This window comes from Ambystoma mexicanum, chromosome 1q (genome assembly GCF_040938575.1).
Source record: "Ambystoma mexicanum isolate Mex_15411 chromosome 1q, UKY_AmexF1_1, whole genome shotgun sequence".
NCBI lineage: Eukaryota > Metazoa > Chordata > Amphibia > Caudata > Ambystomatidae > Ambystoma > Ambystoma mexicanum.
Window position 1 is genome coordinate 1,117,724,681 of NC_090922.1, and position 23,763 is coordinate 1,117,748,443.

The 23,763-nt window shown below is 46.5% G+C and overlaps 1 protein-coding gene across 6 annotated transcripts in view; it reads right to left on the reverse strand.

Moving 5' to 3' along the window:
- GPSM2 (G protein signaling modulator 2) overlaps positions 1 to 23,763 on the reverse strand; it is an 822,550-nt gene that overhangs the window by 410,946 nt on the left and 387,841 nt on the right. For all 6 annotated transcript variants that reach the window (XM_069641857.1, XM_069641854.1, XM_069641856.1 and 3 more), the window contains one exon: positions 16,941 to 17,096. In XM_069641857.1, the coding sequence (XP_069497958.1) occupies positions 16,941 to 17,096 (156 nt within the window). The remainder of the gene's footprint in view (positions 1 to 16,940; positions 17,097 to 23,763) is intronic.

A 23,763-nucleotide genomic window follows, 5' to 3' on the forward strand; every position in this document is an offset into this window, starting at 1 on the left:
TGGTGCCAGCAACTCACTCACTCTACTGGCTGATGTTAATGCTACTAACAAGATGGTTTTGAATGTTAGTAGTCTTAAGGGACATAAATGGAGTGATTCAAATGGTGCACACATGAGTAATTTCAAAACAAGATTAAGGTCCCAAACAGGAACCTGAAAAGGAGATGGAGGGAACACATTAGTGAGTCCCTTTAGAAATGGTATTACCAAAAGGTATTTTAAAATATGACATTTTCTCAGATGAGAAGATGGAAAGCGCGTCTAAATAACCTTTGATGGTTCCAACCTGGAGCCCCAGTTTGGCCAAATGCAGCAGAAAAGAGAACACCTCTGGTGTTTTGCATAGAAAAGGATCCATATTCGTATTCCTGCACAAGCTGCAGGATTTGTTTCAACGGCAGCTGTACAAAGACTTTGTTGCAGGCCTTCTGAAAGCAAAATCTCCATTACGTCATCCGGGAGGTCCCAATCCTTGTACCTCAGCCTCTCAGAAACCATGCATGAATGCCAAGTGACTTGACCTCTGGATGGAGAACCCGACCCTCCTCTCATGAGAGCAGGTCCTCTCTTTGTCTAGAAGGTCCGGGTACCACGTCCTCCGGGCACAATCCGGGTCAATTAGGCTCATGGATTTCCCAAACGTTCTCAACCTCCTTATCACGTGAGGAATGATGGGGACTGGAAAAACCATACAGGTGCGGAAACACCCAGTCCACCACAAACGTGTCTCCTAGAGCTCCTCTTGGAGGAAATTCCCTGGAGCAGAACAGCTCGTACTTCGGGTTGACACTGGTCGCGAAAAGATCCACTTGAGGGGTTCCCCAAAGGTTGAAGATCCCTTGAAGGACTTCATGAGCTAGCTCACACTCATGGGAGACTGCGCTCTGCCTGCTGAGAGCATTCGCCACTGTGTTCGCCTCTCCGACTAGATGAACTTCCAATAGAGATTCCTTCTTGTATTGCCCAGAACCAGAGCTGCGTTGCTCGTCTTCACAGTGATAGTGACCCTACAGCTCCTCTCTTGTTGAGGTAGTACATGGCCACTGTGTTGTCCGTCATTATCAGGACATTATTTCCCCGCACAGAGCGCAACCTCCAACGCAAGTCTGATTGCTCTCAGCTCCAAATGATTGATGCGTAGTTTGGACTCCGATGAAGACCAACGACCGCTGATTGTCAGATCGTTGGCATGGGCTCACCCCACCCGTAAGTGAGACGTCCGTCACTACCGTTATTTCTGGCCATGGTTGCCAAAAAGGTTCTCCCTTCAGAATGTTGTCCTCACAAGCCCACCACAAGAGATCCCGTGCAACCCTGTTTGGAACCTGAAGTAGGTCTGACATGTCGCCCGAGAATTGAGCCCATTGTCTCCCGAGAGCTCATAGGAGGGATCACATGCTCAGGCGAGCCTTTGGCACCAGGAAAATGCAGGCTGCCATGAGGCCGAGCAACCTCAAGAAGTCGAATGCCGTGAGACGCGGGTCACACTGAAATTTGGTGACCATCTGCCGAATGTGTTGAGCCCTCACCTCAGGTGGGAAGGTCTTTCCCAAGGATGTATCCAGTACAGCCCCGATGTATTTGAGTTTGTGAGATGGTATAATGTGGGACTTCTTGTAAGTGAGGGAGAAGCCCAGACTCTGGAAACAGTCGCAGGTCACGCTGAGATGATTCAGAACTTGTTCGGGACAATGTGCCCTGATCAGCCAATCGTCCAGGTAGTGGTAGACGTGAATTCCCCCCCCTCACCTAAGACTCGCTACCACCACCGCCATCAGTTTGGCGAATACCCTCAGACAGAGGTCAGCCCGAACGGCAGAACTCGAAACTGATAATGAGAACTACCAACAGCAAACCTCAGGTACTTTCTGTGCTTGAGATGGATTGGCACATGAAAATAAGCATCCTTAAAGGATAGTTCCGGGACTTTTTTTTTATTGTTCCTATGGTTCGGCCATGTGTTTTTAAGCATAAATCGGTAGATCGTAGAAATCTTTCCTATGGACCTTACCCGACTTTTCGTCCATTAACGCACTCGAAATCAGCCGCCATTTTGTGATAATCCTATCATTTCCCCCCATAGACCTGGCTCACCTGCGTTTGCGGCACTAAATCAAATCCCCCGCCCCTGAGCCTGACATCAGCAGACGCGTACCACCCATTTCCCAACGCCAAAGCACGTTTCGTGTCAACAATCGCTGCGCCTCAGCTAATGAAGTGTCGCCATGGAAATGGCAGGACGCCTCTTTCCTCAATAAGTATAAACACACCGTTTCACAACACACAGCAGCAGATTTTCGATTCCATTACTCTCTCTGTGTTACTTTGAGTATTCTGTGACTCGTTTCTGTGCTCTGGTCAGCTACCTTCGCCGCTTCTAGGCCTTGTGAACACCTGTACCATCTCTGTAAATTATTTTACTTTCTTTACCACACAATGGCTACAATAATGCCGTATATGTACGAGCCCGAGTACACCGAGGAGGAACTACTGGAAAGGCAAGCACGATGGGGATTCGGACGGCAGTTGGGAGGACCAGTCAACGGATGAAGAGCCTGGACCATGTCGCATGGACGGCGTCTCCACCTGGTGCACGTGCAATCGGTGCGAGCTAATGCCAACTGAGGTGGAGAACTGCTGCTGCCGTGAAAATTCCAGGTGCTTGGCCTACATTTCGGAAAGCGAGCCAAGTCCACAATGCATCACCGAGCTGCCAGAGTTCAGGGAAGCCTGCCTCTCACGGACCGTGTTGAGGATGATGATGGTGCTTATGCACGAACTTCGCGGCACTGTTCGTCCGCGTAATCCAAGTAACGAGTAAGTATACTCTGGTTGTGATGTCAGTGATGCCACTACTATTTCATGGTCGTCTCACACATATAAAATTACATCTACATATCATTCGAACGCATGTAAATTGGTTCCATATTGTGCATTTTCTAGATAGAATTTCTTTCAAGGCAGAATGACATTTTTTACCTGAATCGACATTGATAAGAAAGTTTTGTCATTTTAATACAGTTTGCAGCTTTCTTTTTCACAGGTGTACAGGCTGGTGGCCTATCGTTGCTTCACTTGGTGGCTTCACGGTAGGCTCGGACACCGCGTTCGGAGAGTAATACCTGCCTGTGCGGTACTTGCCATTAGACAACATTTCCCCAGCGACAGTGGACAATACCGCGGATTTTCCCTGGATGTGCTGAAACCGGAACTTTACAATGTGTAATGTTTATTATTTATGTTCAATTGAAATTAAGATCTAAAATAAAACCCAACATATATTTTAACAATGGTTGTTTTGATTTTTTAAATGAATCTAGTGTGTCTCCATTGAATAGTCTTCCTGTGCCTTGTCTTGTCACACCACATGTCTCCGGCCAGCATCCTCCCTCACGCTGGCCGCCCACCTTCAATCCACATAACCGTTGAACCCATATGCAGCAGACATAAATATGTTATTTTGCGGGTTGGCATCAAGCCTCCCGGCCTTGCCTCCTCCCCCAAAAATACTTACCACACCACTTTGTTCAAGCGTTGGCAATAAAAGGCCGTTGGATTTTATTGATACAAAACATGGTTATAGGTAAATAATCAATATGGTTGATCATAATAAATCATCCTTTTGGGCACCGGGTACAGAGATGACCCCCTCTGGCCCGTGCCGCCTTGCCACCACAGGCCAGCCTGCTGCTGACTAACTGCCTAGGCATCCAGGGTCTCCAGGGTGAACTGCACCCATATATTCTCCTGGGAGGGTGAGGTATTTATAAACTCACCCCCCTGCCTTCCATGTACTAGATCCTGCAGCCTGCCTCTTACATGCAGTTAGATGGCCTCTCCTTGGTGAGGCCCTGCGGCAAACGATTTGCACGACCATCGCCCCAATTCACCCCCCGCCCTATCAAAGGCAGTTTGCACCGGGGTACTTGCGCTGGCAAGTGGAGCTGTCAGGGAGCGATAAAGGCCAAGAGGTGCCAAAGACCATGTACACTTCAAAGTGGTCTATAGAGCATGGGTTGTTCTTCCCATGTCTACCTCCAGACCCCGTGTCTCCTGCCAAGCATCCCCCCTCACGCTGGACGCCCCCCTGCAATCCACATAAGTGTGTCTCCATTCACGAGTCTTCCTGTGTCTTGCCTGCACGACCACCGCCCCAATCCACCCCCCCCGCCCTATCAAAGGCAGTTCGCACCGGGGTACTTGTGCTGGCAAGTGGAGCTGTCAGGGAGCGATAAAGGCCAAGAGGTGCCAAAGACCATGTACACTTCAAAGTGGTCTATAGAGCATGGGTTGTTGTTCCCATGTCTACCTACAGACCTCGTGTCTCCTGCCAAGCATCCCCCCTCACGCTGGACGCCCCCCTAAAAACCGCATAATGCCACGACATATTCACGTCATTCATTCACAAACACACCCCTGTTTCGAATTCTTTATAACCCACTTCATATTTCTAATGAGAACTTCTTTGCGCTTTGCTAGTCAACCCGTGAAGGTGCTGGTTATCTGCTCTTCGTCTCTGTGAACTTCCGTGACCACTTCGAGCAAACTCGTCAGTTTGCAACCTGTGAACTGCTCCCTGTTCTACGACAAGAAACTACTCTGATCCCTGCATCTAACTGTTTGTTCGTCAAGGTAAGGCCATGTACCATAATCATTTTGCGTCCAATTTTTTAATTTATATCTATTTGCTAGTAGTCATCAAATTGCATCCATGTTTTCTTTTCGTTCAAGACAGTACATGCAAGGAACTAGTCACATGTTCTGAGTTTAGTCAAATTATTTTTCTATTTTTTTAAAGTTATTCAAATACTTATCCGCATGTGAATAACGTGTATAGTTCCAAGAACCAAAACGAACCTTGCATTGAACCTTTTATGTGTCATTTAATTTTTTAACACATTGGTATTCATAGAGAATTGTTGATCTTTACTTTTCAGAACTTTCCACAATGCCTGCCTGTTCCATTGGCGGTTGTCCTTCGAAGACCCATAAAAAATCTGAAGGTACTATAATGCATGTTTTACCTAAGACAATAGATGAGATAAGAGAATGGGTCCGATATTGCGGATATCCACCGTCTGAGCTTGAAAGTAGAGTCCTAGAAGTCTTTGCAGACAAGAGGGGTGATCGATACCGCATCTGCAGCAGGCACTATAACTCAGACATGTACTCCACATCATTGCTAATAAAGAAGAACACACCGCGAGCGAAGCGAAAATTGCTCTCAACCGCTATTCCCACTCTATTCGTCCACATCCCTCCACTGGTGAGTCAAGTTTACGGATTTACCTCTCGGCCTTGCGGTAGTGTGTAGCATTAGCTAACAATAATTTCCCCATTTATGTATCCACTCAATATGAAGGCGGAAGATTCTCCATCCGTGTCGTTATTGCAGTCATCAGCCACTTCAAGCGCCTATCGGGTAATCTTACTTAGCTATTCTGCCACTGACTTGTTTTAGGCATGTAAATCAATAGTTTTAATTTATCGTGTAATTATTTTACCTTATGATATGATATGATATATGATATGGTATGGTATTTGTAACGCGCCTATACACAGGTGTTTCAAGGCGCGACGAGGCAGGGAGGGGAGGAACAAGGGGAGACAAAACAAACGATCCTACTAGGCCAGGTGTCATTCAGATCGCGCAAGTGCAGGGGTGGGGGAGGGGGGAAAAGTGCAAGGGGAGGGGGGGAAGTGCAGTAAAGGTAAGTGGCGTAAGTAATAAATAAAAAAGGGCCAGCTAGTGGCAAGTGCAAGGTAAGTGCAGAACAAGTGCTGGGGAAATGGGGGGGGGGGGGCTGTAGGGATACAGAGACAGTCCCGTAGTGCAGAGGGGTTCCAGGGGATCAGTGACTGGGACCAGGACCGAAGGCAGTTTAGAGTGGTCCAGTTGCAGGATCAGTGCAGCTTAGTGAAGAATTAATTAGCTGTTCAGCAGGGGAGAGGGAGAGAGAAAGCAGAAGCAAAGAGGAAGGTTTTGAGGTGCTTCCGGAACCGGAGGTGGTTCTCCTCAAGTTTCAGGGAGGCAGGAAGGCTGTTCCAGAGGGAGGCCCCTGCCGCGGAGAGAGATCTACCCCCAGCTCGTTGCTTCGAGAAGCGGCTGACCATGAGGGAGTTGGAGGCGGATGAGCGAAGGGCTCGGGGAGGAAGATATTTGGGAAGAGAGAGTTGAAGGTATTTAGGACCCAGGCCCCAGAAGGCCTTGTGGACAATGCAGAGGGTTTTGAACTTTATCCTCGCAGCCACTGGGAGCCAGTGTAGAGATTTCAGTCCTGGAGAGATACGGTCCCTGGGCTTGAGGCCAAGGACAAGTCTCGCAGTTCTGTTCTGGATGAGTTGCAGAGGGCGGAGAGTGGAGGCAGGCAGATTAAGATAGAGGCTGTTACAGTAATCCAGCTTCGAGAGAACCAGGGCTTGGGAGACAGTGAGCTTCTGGGGGAAGGAGAGGAAGGGAAGAATGCCTCTGAGGAGGTGCAGCTGGTAGTGTGACCTCTTGGCGACGTCAGAAATATGAGGAGAGAAGGAGAGTGTGGAGTCGAAGATGACCCCAAGGTTTTTTGCCTTGCAGGTAGGAGCAGGGAGGGGGCCAAGGGAGGCAGGCCAGAGAGCTGCAGGGAAGGAGGGAGTGGGAGTACCGATGAGTAGAATCTCAGTCTTACTGGCATTAAGGCAGAGGTCATTGGCGGCACACCATTCTTGGATAGCAGACAGACAGTCAGAGATGAGGGAAGGAGAGGGGGAGGCTGAGGGTAGCCTGAAAATGAGCTGGGTATCGTCCGCATAGCACTGGAAATTAGGGCAGAGAGCGGCGATGCGGTGGGCAAGGAGAGCCAGATACTGGTTGAACAGCCAGCGAGAGAGATTAGATCCCTGGGGGACACCACAGGTGGAGAAAAAGATGTCAGAGAGGAAGGACCCCAGTTGGACCTGGGAGGGTCGATTTGAAAGGAAAGAGGTCAGCCACGCCAGAGCCTGACCAGTGATACCCAGGTTTTCCCAGAGATGGTTGAGCAGGATGGCATGGTTGACAGTGTCAAAGGCAGAGGAGAGATCGAGCAGAATGAGAACACACGGAGTGTTGGAATCGAGGTTCAGGAGCAGGTCTTCACGGATGTTCAGAAGAGCAGTTTCCGTGCTTCTGGCAGCTCTGAAGCCAGATTGATGGTCCAACAGATTCAGCATGGAGGTTAAGCTGGGAGATGGCCAGTTTCTCCAGGAGCTTGCCCAGGAAGGGAGTGATGGAGATAGGGCGATAGTTAGCCGGGCAGGAGGGGTCGGAAGAGGGTTTCTTGAGAAGAGGGTGCACAAGGGAGTGCTTGAGGGGGGAAGGGAAGACTCCAGAGGCGAAGGAGTGGTTGCAAAAGTCAGCCAGGGCAGGAGCCAGGGAGTCGATGTGGTCCTTGATAGTTTTGGAGGAACAGGGGTGAACCTGTTTAGACGAGACTTTCATTGATCGGACTTGTCTGGAAACCTCGTCAGCAGAGAAGGGTGGAAAGGCAGAGAAAGAGGGAGGAGGGTTGACCGCAGAAGGGCCAGAGGAAGAGCCGGGGAGGGAGGGAGGTGAGAGGAGGAGAGCGAGGACAGGATGTCCTGAGTTTTAGAGATGAAGTGAGAGGCCAGTGCAGTGCAGAGGGCCTGGGAGGGGACAGGAGAGGTAGAGACTGCAACAGGGTACACCCTAGTACTCGTCCTCTAGTCTTTGTTTTCAGTTATAATTATTGTTATCCAAAATAATGCAAGTACTGTCTTTCAGGGAGATGCTGAGGAGTCCAACGCATTGACGACAACCGTTGATGTCACTCAGATGCTCGAGGTACGTTTCCGGACAGTTCCATCGATGGAGATCATCAGATCTTGCATTCTTGTAGCGTGATTGTTACACACAATGTTTCTTTCGTTTTTAGCCATTGATATGTCCTTCTGTCGTCGCCCTCCTATGGGTCTTCTTTTTTCAATATTGTGTTCATTACTAATGAAAGTCCTATGTTTCAGGGAGTCGATGGAGCATTAGTCCAAGAAGAAGGGGGAGCATGCAGTTACGAGTCGGCGCAATGTTCTACAAGAACATCACCCCTAGTAGTTGATGCAGATCTCTGGGTGGTGACACTTCCAACGATCGAGCAAATCGAATCATATTTAGATATCCATTACTTATTTTAGACAACTGATCATTTGTGCAGGTCTATTTAGATGAGCCGTTGACGCCTGCACAAAGTTTATGTTCTTTTTAACAAAATAGAAAACCATACTAATGCAATTACTGTGTTTCAGGGAGTTGCTGAAGCGTCATCTTCAATAATATCATCAATGGAAGTCTATGCGGAGCCCGAGGTATGGATCTTGACAGTTCCATCTAACTAGATCAACAATGCGTGAATAATTGTTGTTTGAATGTTCTACACAATGCGTTCATTTGTGTTTTGCTATTGAGATGTACGTGGGTATTGGTCCCCAAGTACATTTTGTGTTTTCAATATTATTATACATACTAATGAAAGTTCTATGTTTCAGGGAGTCGATGGAGCGTCAGTGCGTGATGGATGTGCTTATCATGAAAATATAGTCGTTGCAGCGCAAGAGGAAGTGGAGACATGCACACACGAGTCGGAGCAACAGCGTCCTGATGTTGAAGTTCGAGGCAAGAAAGTTTCAAAGAAAAGAAAGCAAAAGAAGGTTAGTGTCCTGGTCACTATATTATGTTGTTTTTCACTGTTAATAGTTCAATACTGTAAGTTGTGTTTAAACTGAACATCCCTTTTCCAATCTGTCCTCTAGTTGCGAGTGGGTGTACGAACTAGATCTACACAGACAGTGAAGCGAACGAGAGATGTTGCTTGTCAAACCTTTTGGCAGGGACTTGAGACTGGAGATGCATCGTGCCAATGGGAAGAATATGAAGTGATTGACAACGGAGCTATAAAACCACCAGCCATTGATAGTGAATGTCCTCCTGGTAGTTCGGATGCAGTCGGAGATCAATTCACAGAATCCACACCCGCAAAAACTAAGACCGCGAGAAAGTTGAAGAAATTGTTTTATTCACCCATCGCCGGAGAAGGAACAGATGTTGCAATGGAAGAGAATGAAGTGGACGACAATGAAACACCATCAATATCACTGAACATAGCGGAAGACGATATCAGAGATTCTACCTTTCATGTGAGTGACATGTCCTCAACGTTACAGGCCGAACCAGCTGGGATGCAGAGTGACAGTATAAGGAAAGAGGCCAAATTCATTCGATAGTTGTTTGATTGATATTATTATTAGAATGAAATGTGGGCATTCGGTTGGTGGGGAAGTGTGTGGGGAGCCATTGATTAATGTGACTCGTGCAATTCGAGGCACTAACCTTAAAATACATGCCACCTGTACAAAATATCATCCTTTCTCATGGTCTGCACAACCCATGCTGGGGCAACTGCCAGCAGGCAATCTACTTTGTGCAGTGGCCGCACTTTTTAGTGGTTCAAGTTTTAAAAAGTTAGAGTATTTCTTTCAGTTTGTGGGAATCCATTTCATTGCGAAAACTCAGTTCTACAAATACCAAATCGATTATCTATTTCCAGCCATTAGCAAAGCTTGGAGAATGGAAAAAATGTCTATTGATAGTACATTCGCGGGCAAACGGTTCAGGCTAGCCGGTGATGGACAGTGCGACAGCCCAGGATTTTCAGCCAAGTACTGCACCTACCACTTTCAGGACATGGAAAGTAAGAAAATTGTGAGTTCGGTGGTCGTGCAGGTGTCACAAAGTACATCCTCAGTGGCCATGGAGAAAGTTGGCTTTGTAGCATCATTGCAAGAACTACAATCGCGGGGAATGGTGATCGACCTGATAGCCATGGACAGACACGTTTCAATTGCCAAGACAATGAGAGAAGAGTACAAAAATATAAATCACCAATTTGACGTATGGCATCTTACAAAAACAATCAATAAAAAAATGTCGGCTGCAGGTAAAAAAAAAGATATGCAAGGTATTTCACAGTGGTCCAAGTCAATCAGCAACCATCTTTGGTGGAGCTCAAAAACATGTGGAGGGTCGTTGGAAATTCTACTGGAAAAATGGCGGTCAGTAATGCTACATTGTAGCAACGTTCACCGCTGGACCACAAACCAACATTTCCACAATTGTGAACATGGCCATTTGTCCACAGAGGAGGCACGGAAGAAGAAGTGGTTGATTCCTTCATCACCCACTCACAAAGCCATTGAAAAGATTGTATTTGATAAAACTATAACAAGAGATTTGAGGGGACTCACGGAATTCTGCCACACAGGAGATTTGGAGGTGTTCCACAATATGTGCCTAAAGTACAGGCCAAAACGATTGCATTTTGGCATGGAGGGCATGATAAATCGGACTCTTCTAGCGGTCTTGGCACATAACCATAATGTTGGCCGTCAACAAAGTAGGACGACCGGAACTTTAGGGACGCTTCGCTACAATAAGGCCTTCACTAAAAGAAGTAAACAATGGGTGATCAAACCAGTGTTTCAGGATATGCAATATGAGTTTATTGAGAGACTTATTGTTGATGTCCTAGATAGGCACATACTAGATGTGAACAAACCTGTGCAGGGGACAACTGCATTGCCACCCAACATTGCCTCTGTTCCATGTCCACCTAAAGCAGAGCTCATTGAGAAATACACATCACGGTTTAAATGATTGTTATTTGATTGTCTGTTCTCTCGAGTCTCCTCATGTTGCAGGCCCATTGAATATGTGTATCTATGTAATGTGTAAATAAAAGTGATTGCTCAGTGTACATGCAATGTGTCTCTCCACCGTTGCCCCTCCCTTCACCGTGCAGTTGTGCGAACCACCCGGGTGTCACCTGTGACTTTGCTCTGGAGTCTCCTCATGTCGCAGGCCCATTGAATATGTGTAGCTATGTATTGTGTAAATAAAAGTGATTGCTCAGTGTACATGCAATCTGTCTATCCAACCTTGTTCATTTGCGCATTAAATTAAACCAAACAGTAATATAAATAATTTTTCAAAAAATATAGAATGTCTCCGTATTTATGGTTCTCTGGGGCTGCAAATGCACGCAGACAAAATGCAAAGATGGAGTGCAAATTTCAAGTCCTGTGAGATGGCCGTACACTGAATGTAGCTAACTAGGAATGTGTGCTCGTTCAAAGTGAAGGTCAGCTGCTTTGATTTTTTGCTCGGGTGCCGGAATGGCCCACGAGTCAGTATAAGGTTCTATTGTTATTTGACCTTGACAGGCCGGGACCATCCCGAAAGACTTCTTTTTGGGGGTGTGGTCCAATAACGTAAACGATAATGAATATAATTTCAGAAATGAAAGCCATTTAATGTTCGTTCATTAGAAGAAATAACGTCGGCATAGAAGGAGTGGTATTTCGGGGCTGCCTTACGCACAGACACAATGGAAAATGCAAATATAATGTAAGTAACTCTTTAGATGAGTTTATACCGCAATCCAATTACTATACAGTAGCTTTAAAGACGGGTTAAGTTGTACTTGTTCGTTCTATGTGGCATATTGTTTTGTACCGCGCACTATCTTGAGGAGAACCATCTCCCTTTACGGAAGCACCTCAAAACCTTCCTCTTTGCTTCTGCTTTCTCTCTCCCTCTCCCCTGCTACAACTGGTCCACTGTCTGCGACCTCGGTCCTGGGCCCTTCCACTCTCCACCTGCACTGCCTCCCTGTCAACCCCTGCACTGGGGGACTGTCTCAGTATTCTACAGCCCCCCCTTCCCAGCACTTGTTCTGCACTTACCTTGCACTCGCCACCAGCTGGCCCTATGTATTTATTATTTTATGCTACTTACCTTGTACTCCACTTCCCCCCTCCCCTTCCCCTTGCACTTTTACCTTCCCCCTACCCCTGCACTTGCGCGATCTGAATGACACCTGGCCTAGTAGGATCGTTGTCTGTCTTCTCCTTGTTCCCCCCCCCCCCTGTCTCGCCACGCCTTGAAACACTTGTGTATAGGCGCATTGCAAATGCCATATTATATCATATCAGTGACGAAGTGGTCCACTGGCGCTCAGGCGGCTCTGAAAAAGGCGGAGGAGAGGGGGTGGGTTACTGGAAATGACGTATAATACCCAGTTGCACTGTCCTAGCTATGAAATAATTTCCCGACCTAATATATAAAATGAATAATTTTAATAAAGATCTGATGGTGAGACTAATTTCATTTTTTATGTTTTTAAAACAGGTACATCCTTCATTATTGTATGTGTCACGAGTACCAGACACCGGCGGATGGCTTTTACAACCGCCAGTTGCTTCTCCGCGTGAACAACGTTACCACCCTGACCATTTTATGGGACGATCGCCAAGTACAAGTATGCCCTTACGCGGTACTAATGGCTAGATGCAACATACATACCGTTGTGGTGGCCTAGTGCCTCGTTGTTGGAACAGCCATGCGATTATCAGTGCGACCGAAGAGCTTATTTTATCGTAAACCAACACCCTGTGTACTGCACACGAACATCGCTTGCCTCAAGACGAACTATTTTGGATCGAGAGCAAAGAAAAATGCAAATCGCTGAATATTCTCTAAACATTTGATGTCAAATAAATGTACTTTACCAAATTTACAATCTTGCGGTTTGATTTAAAAGTACAGTTTCATATTCCGAATTGTGGCGCGCTGTGTTGTGAGCTGATCTGTGTTGGTTTCCGGGTTCTGTGTGGAGTCGCATAGAAGACGCCTGGGCGCGTTTGCCTACGCAGCACAGTCACGTCACGGATAGAGGCGGGGAATATCAATGTTTTGATAAAGTCTGTTTCAGGGGCGGGGGATATGATTTAGTGCCGCAAACGCAGGTGAGCCAGGTCGATGGGGGGAAATGATAGGATTATCACAAAATGGCGGCTGATTTCGAGTGCGTTAATGGACGAAAAGTCGGGTAAGGTCCATAGGAAAGTTTTCTACGATCTACCGATTTATGCTTAAAAACACATGGCCGAACCGTAGGGACAATAAAAAAAAAGTCCCGGAACTTGCCTTTAAGGTCCAATGACACCGTCCAATCCTGGAGTTGGAGGGCCTGAAGGATCTGAGAAAGTGTGGCCATCTTGAACTTGTCCTTCCCGAGGAACTTGTTGAAGTATCACAAGTCCAAGATGGGTCTCAGTCCTCCGTCCTTCTTGGGGATTAGGAAATATGAAGAATACCATCCTTTGTTCCTCTCTGTTTCAGGTACTGGCTCTATAGCACCTTTCTCTAGCAAGCTCAAAATTTCCTGCAAAAGGAACGGATGTGGAACCTTTAATGAATGGCTTAATGCCTTCCCGGTGGATGATTCAGATGTCTCTAAATGAGGGGGAGGCAGTAACCTTGGGCTACGGTTTCTAATGCCCATGTATCTGAAGTAATATCCTGCCATTCTTTCAGATGCTGCGTCAGTCTGCCTCCCACCGGGGTGTCATAAGTCAAGACCTCAGAGAGGTTTTGAGGCGGCTGAAGCAGCAGCTTATGGTAAAGATGCCGCTGCTTGGGTGGGCTTTCAACCTCTCCTTCGTCCACCACGAGGGAATCTTCTTTGGCCTCCTTGATCAACCATTCCGCACGCTCGTCCCACTGAAGAGTAGTAGCGAAAGGATCTACTCCTCCAAGAAGGTCCACTAAGGTGAAAGGGGTGAGAATGCCTAAGAGTGGTAAATAGAGACTTGGCTGCAGCCTTCGAGGTCTGCAGCTTCTCAATGCTTTCATCAGCCTTGCTTCCAAAAAGATGAGACCAGTCAAAAGGCATATTAAGGAGCCTAGACTGCACGTCCGGTGCAAATCCAGACTTCCTCAACCACGCCAACCTGCGTATCATGGTGCTTGCAGCCATGGCTCTGCTGATACTGTCAGCAGAATCCAAACCCGACTGTAGAGACTCACACATGGCTTCTTTGCCACATTTTACAATGTCTAAGAAGCCATCTCTTTCTTCCCCTTCGGGAATATGTTCAGCCGCCATGGATGCACAGTCCCATAGGGTGAAGGCAAATTTTGCCAGGGCACATGTAGAGTTGGCTGATTTGAGAGCCATGCTCCTGGCAGAAAAGACTTTCCTCGGCCAGGCGTCTATACGCTTATCATCCCGATCCGGTGCAATGGTCGGATAGGCAGCTTGCTTGGAGGTACCGGTTGCTGCTTGCACCACCAAGTTTTCTGGGTGAGGATGTTTAGACAAGTAGCTGGGGTCACTAATTGACAGTATATATTTTCTTTGTCACTATTTTTATGGACTGCCAGACTCGATTCAGGTGCCTGCCAGTTTGCACTTACTCTCTATTGTAGTGCAACATGAAAAGGTGGGATTGGATCCCTCTGAGGACCTTTATCTAGGATATCTGTGAGGTTATCCTGCTCGAAAGGGAGGACAGGCCTGCTCCATCCTATAAAATCAGTGACCCTGGTAATTAAATGCCTGTAAAATGCATCTGTGTGCTCATCTGGTTGTGGCTTGCCAAAATCCAACTCTGGTGAGGTGTCCACCCCACTGGCTTTTTATAAATTCTCACACAGGTCCTGCAACCTAGATTCCTCTGATACAAAACTATCTGGAACATTATTTATTTATTCACTTATATAGCTCTCAAAGCCCCAAGGCAACTCGGCGCTGGTACACACTTAAGAAGATGGTTACAGGTATTTGAAGCATAGAGTCATTGTTACACAATTACAATTTTACGTATATTATGCATTTATACATTTATATATACAAGTATTGCAGGTGAACAGGCGATGCCTAAGAAGTTACTACGATTGGTCTAACCTGAAGGGTACGTTTTTTTAGTTTTTTCTGAAGGATCAAAAGGAGGTGTCGGTTCTGAGGTGAGTGCGGAGGGCATTCCACAGTTTAGGTGCTAAAGTAGGGAAGCTGGATCCTCCTGCTTTCTGATTACTGAATTTGGGGGCGATGAGCAGATTGGTATAAGGCGATCGGGTTGGTCTGTTGGATTGGACTTTACTGATGAGGTTGCTGAGGTACGAAGGTGCCTTGTTTGCAATACATTTGTGTGTAAGTGTGAGGATTTTTAAGTTAATTCTGTCCTGGACGGGTAGCCAGTGGATTTTTCTTCTGATGGTAGAAATGTGTTCATGTTAGGAATGTTTAAGGACGCTCTGATACCCTTGTTTTGAACCACCTGTAATTTTTTCATGTTTCTTGAACTGGTTCCTGCAAATAGTGAATTGCAGTAGTCAATCCTAGATAAAATCAGGGCTCTGGCCAGGGTGATAGAGTTATCAGCCGAGAGAAATGGCCTGCTGGCTCTTATCAATTTGGTGGTGTAGGCAGCGGAGTAGACGACAGCATTGATTTGTCTATTTAAGGTTGAGTGAGGAGTCGATATACACCCCCAGGGTTTTAATTTAATTGGCGACTATAATAGTGTTGCCATCGATATTGAATAATTTGTATTGCTGAGGGAGCATTAAGAGTGCCAAATTATAATCCAAAAGGTGGATCATTGTGGTCTGAAGTCTCATTGTCGTCATCGATGGACGTGAGAGATTTTTAAAAAATCCTTTCTATGCAATGGTGTAAAGGATTTTTGAATTACTGGTAAAGGGTTCGATGATTTGGAGCCAGATGCCGATGGAGTAATCACCAAATTTGATTTCTGTGTCAATGTCTTCGATGAAGACGTCTTAGGCATCGATGGAGTCAACGGCACCAATGGCGTTGATTACTTCGACTGCCCGTGACGGACTTAGATGGCTCGACGGATTCTTTGATTACTTTTCATCGTGTCGAGGCCTTGACGGCTCTCGATGAGAAATTGGCCTTTGTCCCGGGTTTCAGTGGTGCAGGATTTGGCTAGAGTCCTTTCCTTACCGGATTCAGAAGGCGTGGTAGGAGCATTGCCTTCTTGCTTCAAGGAATTCTAACTCTCGAACATTTTTAGCATGATTTTCATTCAGCCAGAGTAGAGGCCTGAGTAGGGCAAGATCTATTCCTCTCTGGGGAAGAGTTGGATGAGGAAGATGAAGTAGGCGATTTATGATGCCTTTTCTTAGATTTCCTCGATGAGGAGTGGTGCGAGCCACTCCGCGACTGGGACCTTTTAGTCTTCTTACGTCGAGGAATGTCGTCTCTCGCTTCGTCGGAGGAATGTTATTTCGACAGGGTAGTCGAAGGGGATTTTTTGGGGAGTCTACCTACTGCCAATTTCCTTTAACGCTCCTTCAGAGCTTTTCCGGTCATTGATTGATACTTCTGACAGGTCATGGTCTTGTGCGCCACACCACGACACCACAAGCACACCCAATGTGGCCACATCAGCAACATTTTAGCAACGCAGTCTTTGCATTTCTTAAACCCGGTCTTCGGGGTTGTCGGAGCTGAAGTCTAAGACATTATTCACAATTCTCGAAGTAATATATGAACTGCGCTGTAGTTCACGAAGCATAAGCTTACTCGTAAAAACAGTACTGAAGGCAATGGGTGCTGCGTGTTCCATATGTACCTTCAATGACGTCATCCTCGAGGCGGAGGCCATCGAGGGACATCAAGTCAACCGCATCAATACAGAGCGTCCTCTGCCAAAAATGTTTTCCAAAGCAGCTGAAGCTGGATATTGGAGATATCATAGATTAGGAATATGTGGGAGGACGCAACCCATTTGAAAAGGCTCCTTATAAGGTCAAAATAATTTGAGCAGCAACTGCGGTTCTGCAAGAAGCATCTGAACTGGCTTCAATATATTTATACACTGCAAGGTAGACTGTTTTTTGGACCCCTGGTAGGCCTTTCCGTGTGGTTTGGAGAAAGGATGAGAGGATGCTCCAGTACTGTACTCCGAATTTGCCATTTAGTGACTTGGGTATTCTATAATATTTGCCAAATGTCTTACTTTTTTATGTAAAGGTATTATTCAGGACAGGTGACTGTTTCTACTCCAGAGCACTGTTTTTAGATGACCAGATTGGCTCTTACCTGTCATTGAGTTCTTGAGCAATTATTAGATGTTTCAGGTGATAATCAATAGCCTTTTCATAGTCCTGAAGCAGGGTGTATGTGTTACCTAGGCTGTAACAACTCTGGGCTTCCACAGCTCGATCCTTAAGTTGCCGAGCCAACTGTAGGGTCTTCCTGCAAGTATCAAAAAATATTGAAATAATTTAAAATATGATGGCAAAGAAAATGAATGTTCAAACATACATCAAAAAATCCTTCGTATCCTCTGCTTTAGAAGCATCATTATGGCAATTACCAAATCACCATGTACTCAGAGGACATACCAATTACACAACACTGACCTAAACAGGCAGACATAAAAGTAAACTGCTTAAGTAAGAGAACCAGTTATTTATTGATAAAAGAAATTGTCAAATTAAATGCTCACTCCATGCAGCGCACATTAAATGACTTCACTGAAGGAATCACTAGAATTGATACAAGAGATTTAGGAAATGCATAATGTTGTAGGCTCATGGAGCTAAAAAAGAAGTTCAGAGGCCTAACCCAATTGTGAGTTGACTCTGGAATTATAATCCATCTAATCACTTACATCAGCACTAGTAACATTTCTGAGGTGTGCTGCATTGGCTACTTTTCTGCGTGTTCTGAATGTTTTATTTCGATAAGTCCTTTAGGTAAATCAGTCCGTCTCACAACGGGAATGCATTAAAGCTGGTAAGCAGGAACGCTCTGAGGGCTAACCAGATGGCCCTGAGCTCCAGCCAGTTGATATGTGATTCCAGCTCCTGTAGAGTCCATACTCTGTGGACGGTGTGGCTGTCCAGAGTGGCCACCCAGCCTTCCAGGGAAGAGTCCGTAGTGATGGTGACCTACGGGGCCGGTTGCCGGATGGGCTTCCCGTCTGCAGGTTGCAGTCCCTGGAGCACCATGAGAGGTCCGGGTGGAGAGAAGGAGGTATGCCATCAGCTCTGCTTGGGAGCCCCTCTCCTGATTCCATGAGGCTGCGAAGTGCAGCTGTAATCTCTTCATCCCGAGTCTCATGTGTGGCAGGGCCAGGAGGACCACTGCCATGATACCCAGTAAGTTTGGTACCACCAGACCGAGGTCACTGCTTTGGTAACGAAGTGCGTAGTGGCTCTCTTGAGAGCAGTAACCTTGTCCTCCGAGGGAAAGACCCTCTCGGAGGTCGTATCTCAGATGTTGCCCAGGTAGGTGAGGCTCTGTGTTGGCTGCAGCAGATACTTCTTGTGGTTGATGGTAAACCCCAGGTCGTGGAGTGTGTTCATAAGTGCAGAGGAAGTGTGGGTAACCCCCTCCTGAGATCCCGCCCTGACGAGCCAGTCGTCCAGGTACAGGTAGATATGGTGGCCCTGGGCCCGCAGGAGGGCTGAGATGAGGCCAAAGGGTAGCACCTTGTACTGGAAATGGCAGTCCATGACCGTGAATCGCAGGAAGGAGCGATGTGGCTGCCAAATCGGGACGTGTAGATAGGCGTCCGTCAGATCCAGGGATCACATCCAGTCTCCCTTGTCTAGTGTCTCCACAATGAGTGCTACCGTAACCATCTTGAATTTTTGAAGAGGGAGAGGTTGAGGGTGAATAGGTCCAACACAACTGTCAGGCCAGCCTGGTTCTTCTTTTGTATGGCGAAAACCTGGAATAGAAGCCCAATCCAGGGACTTCTTCCACTGCCTGGCTCTCGACGAGCGACCGGATCTCCGCCAACAGAGTTGCTGTCCCAATCTGTGGGAGTGGAGGGGAAGAAGGAGGAAGAGAAGGGACCGGTAGGCGTTACAACGAGGATACTACAGAGAGGAATACACAATAACAGAGCACGATCAGGTCCTCTTTTTTGATAGATGGGGCTTTTGGATGCGGACCTTAATACATCAGCAGAAAACAAATTCCAAAGAAGCTACCCTATTTTGTTGCACATTTAGTTGGGGATAATTATTGGCACAAAAAGTGAGAATACCATCTTTTTCAACATATATAAAGAATGTTACAGGTCAGAAGAGCGATATATCAAAAGATTTGTTTTTAGACAACATAAAAACATCAAAAGCACTGATAATGGGATCATATGTTAGTAACAAAAAGACACTTAAAACAAGTACAACGCTGAAAATCCTATGGTTCCTTGGATAACTTAATCTAGCACTGCCCTGACACATTGGTCTCTTGTCTCTGCAAAGTGGTGTTAGTTGATCATCCATAATACTACTCTCCGGGGACATGTCGACGAGTCAGGAGAACTCTGTCTCCTGAGGACTCCACCTGAATAAACAGTGCTAATCAACGCCAACAACACTATTCATGCGAAACAGGCGTATGTCCTAGATCAAAAGGCTTGCACCTGGTCCATTAGAAACATAAGAAGACTTGACATCTTCTCTTCTTTCACGCACAGATATATGTGCACAGCATCCAAATACATAAGAACTGTTGCAAATTATGTCCCTCCCATGAAGGGAGCCTTGTGTCCTGAAGACGGCCTTGGACCATCATCCAAAGTAGACTAACTGTAGATGTTGAATAGTAAAAACATCAATGCCTGAAACAGATTTAACTGTCGACACTACTGCTTTTTGAGGACTTCTTGTTGTATCAATTTGAATCTGAATCACACCAAATCAATCATTAGTCTACTAACGCCACTTTTGCCGAGGCAAGAGACCAATACTACAGAGAGGATCGAGGGCCCTGCAAAGTTTTGGCGCCAAAATTGCATGTGAAAGGAAAGCCTGCCCCCCACCGGAGACACGTGGACCCGAAGGAACACGTCATGCTTTCTTTCCTTCTGAGGCTGCTGCTGTGGAGGAGGACTGAAAGCAGCCCTTGCTCCCCCCTTTTGTTGTTTGCGCCGGTGCAGACAGGGCGAACGGTCAGGTAGTCTTGACCTCGGTTTCTGGAAGCCCCGGAATCCGCTGAACAACCGCGTTGATGCGACTGGGTGTACGCCTTGGACGTGGCCTTCGTTAGGATAGAAAAAGACTTTGCAGTTTGCGAGCTGTCTTTTTTATCCAATTCCTCATCGGTGGTAGAGTGAAAGAGGTCACTACCCTCGAACGGAAGGTCCAATATGCGTTCCTGGACATCACGGTTAAATTTAGTAGCCCGAAGCCAGGCCGTCCTTCTCATGTCTGTGGCAATGCAGATGGCCCAGCCAGAGGCATCGATGTGGCACACGGTGGACTCCATGATGTCCTGCGCTACCAGCTTGGCTTCTACTAGACCCGCTTTAAAGCGTGCCAGGCTCTGCACTGGAAGTTCTGGAAGGAAGTCCGCCATTTCCCACCAATGCCTCTGGTTAGTGGCTGCCAGCATGGACTCCGTGTTGGATTGACACAGGTGCAGCGAGGCGGAGTACAATTTCTTCCCGTACGCCTCCAAGATCTTCTCCTCCTTGCCTACCAGCGACGAGGATGAGGCGACCGAGGCTTAGAGTAAAGTGACGCTGCAGCGATCACCAAAGAGTGCGGTTGAGGGTGCCCCGACAGCAAGATTGGACCCCCCCTCCATCTGTCCATTCTTGGCATTGAGGCGCCGATTGACAGGTTAGCCAGAGTGTGGCTTGAGCCACCACTTCTTGGCCAAGGCAACAATGTCCTTCTGCATCAGGATACCCGTTCGGGTAGGGGGTCGTAGGGTGAGGAATTCTGCCAAAATCCCCTCCTCGGGCTGCTCAACCTCAGGTTGAGAAAGGCCCAGATAGTCATCCAAACCTGCTAGCTGGGCGTGGAAGGCCTTTGCTGACGAGGGCATGTCTGGGTGGTCCTTCTCGTCTGTGTCCAACAGTGTATCCGGCTGGTCCGGAGCGGCTGGATGGGTACTGGGTACCATGGGCTGTGGTATGGAGACCGGAGGCTGGTGGGGAACCGCCAGTACTGTGGGAGGCAGGGGAGCCGGAATCGAAGGAGCCGGCAGGGGCAGCGGGGCCATGGGAGGAAGGACTATGGGCGCCGGTGGAGTGACCGAAGGGAGCCAGTCCCTGACTGCATCCTGCAGAATGGCCAAATAGGATGAGGATTCAACATGGGAACCCTCCCGTCCCCTGCACACTTTCAGGTGTTTGGACTAAGTCCACTATTGTAATTTAATATTAATACAAAGAACATATAAACCAGAAAATCCAGTTGTATGTTTTTATAGTAAGATTTATGTTTTGGGTATCAAATACATATTATTACGAAAGAAGAAACATTTACAAATTCAAGAAGCAAAACAGTGCAAGAGTATTTCACAACAAATTTAAGGAGACAGTGGAATCCAATTCATGTGGCGACGCATTTCGAGGATACTTTCCTCTTCTTCATATGGCCAAAATTGAATTCTTAATACAAAAGGGAAAAAGACTCTGTAGATTTTTCTACATCGTTGCCCGAATTCCACTTGGGTTACATCTCTTTGAACCTTTCGTTTATATCCCTTCTAGTCTTCTTTTATTTTGTTTCTACACTACATTTCTCCTTTTACCTCTACACAATTCCACTTCTTTACACATTGTAGTCAACCATTGTTGGTTCACCCAATGGTCACATAGTCCATTCTAAGATGGCCGACCTTTGAGGTGACTTTTACCAGTCCCTCTTCTATATTCATACCCGTAAAATAGATCCTTTAGAACTCGCGCCGTTTCCATAGCTGCTAGGACGCGTAGACCGGCGGCAGCAGTCGTTCTGAACTGTCTCCCCCCGTGCAGGTAAGCGCGTACAGCTGTTTATACTCTTTCCAACTGAGATATCTATCTGAACTATTCACTCACCCTCGAGCCGGGCTAACTCCCCGCCTCACTTTTCACAGATTTCCACTCGTATACTTGGACTTGCAGTTTACAAGTGCATCGAGCCATTTAGCCCGAACATCATCTCATTCAGATCGACATTTTTTCGAGCCGCACGGCCAAGAAATCGCATCACCAGCCCGTTGTGCCTGGCAGCCTGCTTCAAAGCTAAAACTTAAAGGTATTCCACTTACCAGCGTTTATCCTAGTTTCGGACAGTACTGAATAAGCACATGCCTTTTAATTATTTTTCCGATGTTTGTCATTATATTTTCTAGAGTATTCTACCAACCTATGTCAATCGTTGAACAGAAGTTACATAGTGTTACACTAATATTTTAATATTTGGTGTTTTCTGCATTTGTTACCTTTTTCCTGCACACTTCACAGGTACAATATTTTAACATTTTGCCTATTGTTGAATTTTCTCCTAAATACAGTTTTCTTTAGACTTACATGCTCTCTTATTTCTCGTCTGTGTTCTCTTTGACTACAGTGGCTTAACATACCCGTGGAGGGTCTACATATTGTCTGATTCACTTCTGATGATCATAATCTGTACCCGGTGTTCCTGAATACATTTCTCACCGGTAATTCATTTTTACTCAAGATTTACCTCTCTATATTGTGTCTCATATGTTCTTCTACCAAACTTCATTCTTCTTAAACTCCTTGAGTGACTACCTTTCCTGCACTGGTCTAGAATCGTCGTTCTGAACCTTCCCCCCTCCCCTCACCCTGAATTGAAACAGGAATGAATGTACCCTAGGGGTACAGGGTTGATTACATCTACTCTAACAATAATGTTTGTTCTGCCAAACAGATGACATTGAAATGTATAGCATGAGTAACATGAACTGTCTTAAGGTAAAAAAAAACCTGAACAAAATGTTTTTTTTCTCTTCTTTTTCCCTTTTGTAATAAGAATTCAATTTTGGCCATATGAAGAAGAGGAAAGTATCCTCGAAACGCGTCGCCACATGAATTGGATTCCACTGTCTCCTTAAATTTGTTGTGACCTACTCTTGCACTGTTTTGCTTCTTGAATTTGTAAATGTTTCTTCTTTTGTAATAATATGTATTTGATACCCAAGACATAAATCTTACTATAAAAACATACAACTGGATTTACTGGTTTATATGTTGTTTGTATTAATATTAAATTACAGTAGTGGACTTAGTCCAAACACCTGAAAGTGTGCAGGAGACGGGAGGGTTCCCATGTTGAATCCTCATCCTATTTGTCTCTTATTTGTTAGGGTCTTGTGCCATGGCCCCAGTTCCTCCCCCGCACCTAAAATTAACTTCTAACATAAATTGAATGTACATTTTATTGCCATTGATTTCGAGGTGTGCATCAACAATCAACCCTTTTTGTCCTGCAGGATGGCCCCCATCTGGAGGCGCAGGGGTTCGATTCAGCACCAGGAACCTTTCGAAGAACGGGTCTTCGGAGGCTGAAGAGGTGGCACCGAAGGGAAGTTAAATAAGATTGAAAAACAAAAACGGGGAGCAAGCAGAAAGCTAAAAAAGTCTCTGCTCTGGCTGCAAGGTCTGACACCTTCTGTATGGAAAAAGGGACTGAGGTGAGGTGCCGCAGGGCGGGGCCTTAGCAGGGCATTCCCACACCCGAGGCCACGTCCCCATGCGCGATACTAAATTTAAAGGGGAAGCTGAATTTTTCACTGCAAGGTTCCGGTACCATCCACATGTTGGGAGACGCCCACAAGGATGGAGGAAAGGGGACGGGACGTACGAGTATGGCAAAACCGGTTTTGGCAGGGGGTTGTTGTTTTGCAACCCCTGACTGGGAAGCATCTCTAAAGGGACGTTAGTTCTTCTGGGTGCTTGTCCATGAAGTCAACAAAGCAGGACATCCTCTTCATAATTCTGTTGAATTGTTCAGGGGTCCAGTCATAGGAGGTTGGAAAGCCTGAAGGGGTAGAGATGGTTAGGGAGGGTGCCTGATCCTTGTAATGCATAGCCCCTGAGAGTTTGTCTATAGGGGAGGAGGAACCATAACCTGAGAGCTTTGGGAAGACAAAGGCGTCAATG